This window comes from Microcaecilia unicolor, unplaced genomic scaffold, assembly GCF_901765095.1.
Source record: "Microcaecilia unicolor unplaced genomic scaffold, aMicUni1.1, whole genome shotgun sequence".
In the NCBI taxonomy this organism is placed as follows: Eukaryota; Metazoa; Chordata; class Amphibia; order Gymnophiona; family Siphonopidae; genus Microcaecilia; species Microcaecilia unicolor.
The window spans coordinates 53,863-59,504 of record NW_021963534.1 but is presented as its reverse complement, the minus strand read 5'-3'; the positions used below and the strand labels follow the sequence as shown (position 1 = coordinate 59,504).

At 41.2% G+C, this 5,642-nt stretch overlaps 1 protein-coding gene across 1 annotated transcript; it reads right to left on the bottom strand.

Annotated features, from left to right (window-relative positions):
- Positions 1-953: 953 nt before the first annotated feature.
- On the bottom strand, positions 954-2,127 carry LOC115459405 (coiled-coil domain-containing protein 166-like). Its single transcript, XM_030189235.1, is given in 2 exon segments — positions 954-1,020; positions 1,022-2,127. Coding segments are annotated over 2 exon segments (1,173 nt in total).
- Between the last annotated feature and the right edge of the window lie 3,515 nt (positions 2,128-5,642).

Below are 5,642 nucleotides of genomic sequence, written 5' to 3'. Positions count from 1 at the left end.
TGGTACTGCTGAGTCTTGGCATGCTTTAAGTAACATCTTACGTCTTTCATCTTGGGAAATGGCAGATAGCACACATCCTAAGATATCTTGGACTGGAAAGAAATGCAACCGGCTAGGTACCAGATTTAAACACTTTTGTCATGAGTTTGCTTGGCCCTCCAGGTCTCAGACTGTTATCAGCTCTAGGAGTTCTCTCCTCTAATTAGCTTTTAGAAGTGGCTTGCATGAAGGATTTCCTCCCTGTATGGATTAAAACCCTGAAGAGCCTATCTCATTATAATTCTCATATAACCTGACAGCACAAAAAAAAAGGGGGGAGGAGCATTCTTAATTGTTCTCCTAACTCTGCTACTATTTGTGTGACAATTTAGCAAGATGTGAGTCACATGGAGATTGAAGAATTGCCCAGAATAATAGAGTTCATTAAAAAAAGGATAAACAATGTCAGTTTTAAAGGATGAGAAAGCCAGGTGACTCATTAAGGTTAATTACTCTAGAGTCACGAAAACTGTTAAGGAGGGACATCTGCTGTGACTCTAGAGTGATTAACCTTGTGATCCTCCTGGTTTCTCTTCCATTAAAAATGTTTATCCCTCTAGGACCCCCCCCCCCCCCCCCACCCTTCCCTTCTTTCTTTCCCTTTCCATACCTAACCAAGACTTGTCAACTACTCAGGCTTCAATGTTGGGGGAGTGGATTTTTTGTCCCTCTTCAAGTTCCTCCAATTTGTCTTTCCCCCTTAATTCAAACTTAAAGACAGAAGAATATTCAACCAACAGAAGTCTCAGCAATCAAATAAACATAGGGCTCTTGGCTCATATATAAGAAGGCAGCACAGGCAAGGAAAAAAAAGGTATATTTGCACTCTAAACATTAATGTAATGTAAGTTTATTTCAATTACTTTTAAAATGACTCGCACATCTCTTTAAAAATAAGCTGTGAAAACAGAAGTTCATTGGGTTAGCTGTCTATATATTTCGGGCTCAGACCTGCTAGAGTTTACAGCTTTAGTCAGATTTGCTGCTGGACTCTTCGTCATTCTGCATTTGCATAGTATTGCTCTTGTTTTCCGCTAATGTTGACATTAGTTGGGGTATACCATGTGAAGGTGTTTCAGAGATGACTTTCTCCATGAGGTGTGTGACACTCTCAAAATGCTTGCTGGGTGGAACTTTCTCCTCCTTCCTCTGTTCTTTAGCATAATCTTGGCGAAATAACTGCCAAAGCTGAGGCAGATCTAGTCTGCGTTCCTGGATACGACCTTTGTCTCGTTGGCCACGGGGTTGGCGTTGCACATGAAGGATATGCACCAGATCCCTGTTAAACTCCAGCTCCTCTCGCAGCTTGTAGTTCTGCTCTTTCAGGTGGCACCTGCGCACCCTCAGGAGGCACACCTGACGAATGAGCTTCAGCAGCTCACAGTGAAGGCAGGAAGTCTCCGCCTTCAATTTCAAAATGTGCTGAGCCAAGAAGTAACTAGTTCCCTTAACCATTTCCTCGGACAGGAGGTTTATCTTTTTCTGTAACTCAAGCTCGAAGGCAATCTTGTCATGCATGTACTGGTACTTCACATGCTGGACATTGTCTGCATGCATGACCCACATGGACAACACCTCCAGCTCCAGCTCCTTGATCCTGCTGCTCTGCTCAGCCTGCAGTTCCTTGAAGGGCTGCAACTCCTCCACCTCCTTGCTTATGGCAGAGAACTGCTTCTGCTTTTCCAGGAGCTGACTCCTCAGCTCATTCTCCTTCTCCGTGTACTGGGCAAGAAGATTCGCCCTTTCACTCTGGACTTCCTCCAATATGTACTGATAATAGTCGCTCAGCCTGATGATGGAGTCATCCTTCTTTTGGGCTTGCTTGGCCATGTAGGAAGCAAATATTCTGTTTTCTTGCCGGATCCATTTGGCCTCCCGGTTCAGAAACTCATTGTCCATCTGTAAGTAGCTAATCTGTTTCCTTATCCTGACCAGGTGTTCAGTCACGGTTTGGTATTCATTCTTCAGGTACTGCTCTTTTTCAGTCATGCCTAGCTTGCCCTTTTCCTTGTACACAATGTTGGAAGATGACCTCTGGAAATTTTTTCTAGAACTACTGCCATAGATCTGATCTTCCTTCTGTGCCATATTTCTGTGAAGCTCAAAACTGTACTTCTGAAATCAGAGCTGTACAAATACATGATTTAAAAAAATAGGAGAGATGCAGGAAAGATAAGGATCTTAAAAAGAAATATGCATAACATTCATGGGACACTATATAACAAAAGTTTAGCATAGGGCAAGTCTCTAAGTGCCCTGTTTACTTAACCATGCTAGAGGTAGACTAGTGTTTTTAACACACGCTAAGCATTAGTGCGTGCTAACCGTGTAGATGCCCATAATTTTCCTATGGGCGTCTACACAGTTAGCGTGTGCTAAAAACACTAGCACACCTTAGTAAACAGGGCCCCTAATGGGTGCCTCCTTTTAGGTGCCCGCATGTCGCATGGTGACAGCCTATTCCATAATGGCATCCCAGATACTAGAATGGAATGCTAACATAACCCAGAATTTGTGAACTTAAAATTTAGGCATCCACAGTTCCACCAGCCATAGGCCTGGCGTCACTGCAGACACCTAATTGCGGCAAGAGTGCAGGTAGCTTTGACCCGGTTGACCAGCATACGCATAGAATTTACGCACACTACTCACTGGACAGATTTTATATATGAGGGCAAAAATTACAAGTTGAGAGGACACACTACATGCCGTACCCCAGGGATAGTGTATTATATCAAATTCCCGTGTGGTAAGCTCTATGTAGGCAAATCCACGCGATTATTACACGCAGGATATTGGCTCGTAACTTTGGAGCTCCCTTGGTACAGCATTGTGTGGTTAAAAATCACTCTTTCGATGATTTAAAATGTAAAGTTATAGAACGGGTAGATCTGTCAGATAGAGGAGGTGACTTCAATAGGAAGTTACTGCAACGTGAGACCTTTTGGATACACCGGTTAGATACAGTGGAACCAAAAGGACTCAACACTTACTTGCAGTGGGGTTGTTTTCTGTAATACACCAGTCTCCATGAGTAATCACGGAAGGGATGGTCAGCTGTTTCCGGTTATCCAGTTAGTTATAAAAGAACACGATCGCCATTTTGAGCAGACAATAAGAAGCTACGATGAGACATAATAGTAAGTCTGGGTTCTGGGGATATACTTATGTAAGAACACTTGTAGATGAGTAAGATAATTTACCTTTAAGCTAAGTGTCTTTGGGAAGCTTGCCAGGTGCCCTTGGCCTGGATTGGCCACTGTCGTGGACAAGATGCTGGGCTCGATGGACCCTTGGTCTTTTCCCAGTATGGCATTACTTATGTACTTATGTAATATATCTATGTACAAGCGTGAATAGCACAGTATGATAAATGAATTGTAAACATTGTAACATAGGATGGAGGAGGTTTGAGTCAATGATTAAAGTTTAGTGCACGAGCACAGATTCACCATGGGAGTGATGTGAGGAGCCGTGCAAAGTTGCATGAGACTCTACCTCGGTTGCAGTCTAAAAATGTTTATAGATATACTCTCCTAATTATATTTTTGTCAGTTTGAATAATAATATTGGAGAAAGTAAAAGCCGTTTATTTTTGACAGTATCCTAGAAATAAGCAGTGGATTTTCCAATGTCCATCTTAATAATGGCTTATGGACTTTTGTTTAGGAAGTATCCAAACCTTTTTGAACCCCGCTAAGCTAACTGCTTTTACCAGATACTGTGGCAATGAATTCCAGAGTTTAATTACACATTGAGTGAAGAAATATTTTCTCAGATTTGTTTTAAATTTACTACCTAGTAGTTTCATTGCATGCCCCCTAGTCCTAGTATTTTTGGAAAGAGTAAACAAGCAATTCACATCTACCTGTTCCACTCTACTCAGTATTTTATAGACATATCTTATTCCTCAGCCTTCTCTTCTCGAAGCTGATAAGCCCTAACCTCTTTAGCCTTTCCTCATAGGGAAGTGGTTCCATCCCCTTTATCATTTTTGTCACCATTCTTTGAACCTTTTCTAATTCCGCTATATCTTTATTGAGATGCAGTGACAGACTTGCACATAGTATTTGAAATGTAGTTGCACCATGGAGCAATACAAAGGCATTATAATATTCAGTTTTGTTCTCCATTCTTTTCCTAATTAACAACATTCTATTTGCTTTCTTAGTCAACGCTACACACTGAGTAGGGGGTTTCAACGTATCATCACTGATGACACCTAGATCTTTTTCCTGGGCGGTGACTCCTAACATGGAGCCTCTTATCATGTAGCTATAGTTTGGATTCCTCTTTCCTACATGCATCACTTTGCAGTTGCTCAAATTAAGGGATCCTTTTACTAAGGCACGCTAACGATTAGCATGCACTAAATTATAAGTTACTCATAGGAATATAATGGGCATCTTACATTTAGAGCATGTTAAATCTGTTAGCATGCTTAAATAAAAGGACCCCTGAATGTTATCTACCATTTTGATGCCTAATTTCCTAGTCTTCTAAGGTCCTCTTGCAATTTTTCACAATCCTCTTTTAACTACTTTGAATATTGCGTCATCAGCACATTTAATTTCTTCACTAGTTACTTCCATCTCTAGATCATTTACAAATATGTTCAAGTGCAGCGGTCCTAACACAGACCCCTGGGGAACCCCACTACCTACCCTTTTCCATTCAGAACACTGATCATTTAACCCTACTCTCTGTTTTCTATGTTTTAACCAGTTCTTAATCCACAATATGACGTTACTGAGGAAATGAAAAAGTAATGGGCTAGTAGCATGGGCATAGTTTGGGGGGGGGCGAGGGGGGCATTGCTAGATAACGATGGAGGGGAAACTGCTGAATTTAAGGGCTGGATCGGGACACTTTGAGGGCAGATACTGAAACTCGAGGAAGGATAGGGACAGGGCTACAGATGGTAGACAGGACGCATAAGGACACAGGAGGATGGTGGACATGGTGAGTGAAAAAATATCAAATGGAAAGAAGACACTGCATAAAATAGAAGACACTGGGACTAAAGCAAATAGAAAAACCAAATGCTCAGACAACAAAGGTAGAAAAAAGTATTTTATTCAGAATGTATTAATTGGAATATGTCAGCTTTTGGAAATTTGCATCTGTGATATTTTGCATGTAAGTTTCAATTTTTCTAGTATTGCTGCGTGCCGAGTCTAACTTCTTGAGGTAACTTTCCAGTTCAGTATTTTGCCTTCATATTTTTTTTATTTCTAGTTCTGTGTGTCATATTTGTTGTCATGTGTTTTTCATGTGTGAGCAAGTTGCAGTATTCTGCTAGTGTGTAGTATTTGCAGCCCTTTTTGGTTTTTTTTTTTTTTTCATTAGGTAGTGTACTGGTGTTTTAGAGCCTGGCGTAATTACTGTGCCGCCTTTCCACGCATAAGGTTATAGCTCGTCGTGTCCTTGGAATTAGTTCTGTTATGGTTTGGTAAGGTTATGAGTGTGTTTTTGCACAAGTTTGTGTATAGTGTTTTGCACTGGAGAGATTGTGTGTTGGCCTTACTGAGATGGCATCAAAACATCAGAAAGGGTATAGAGTCTAAATCATGACACACTACCTCAGTGGCGTAGCCAGACCT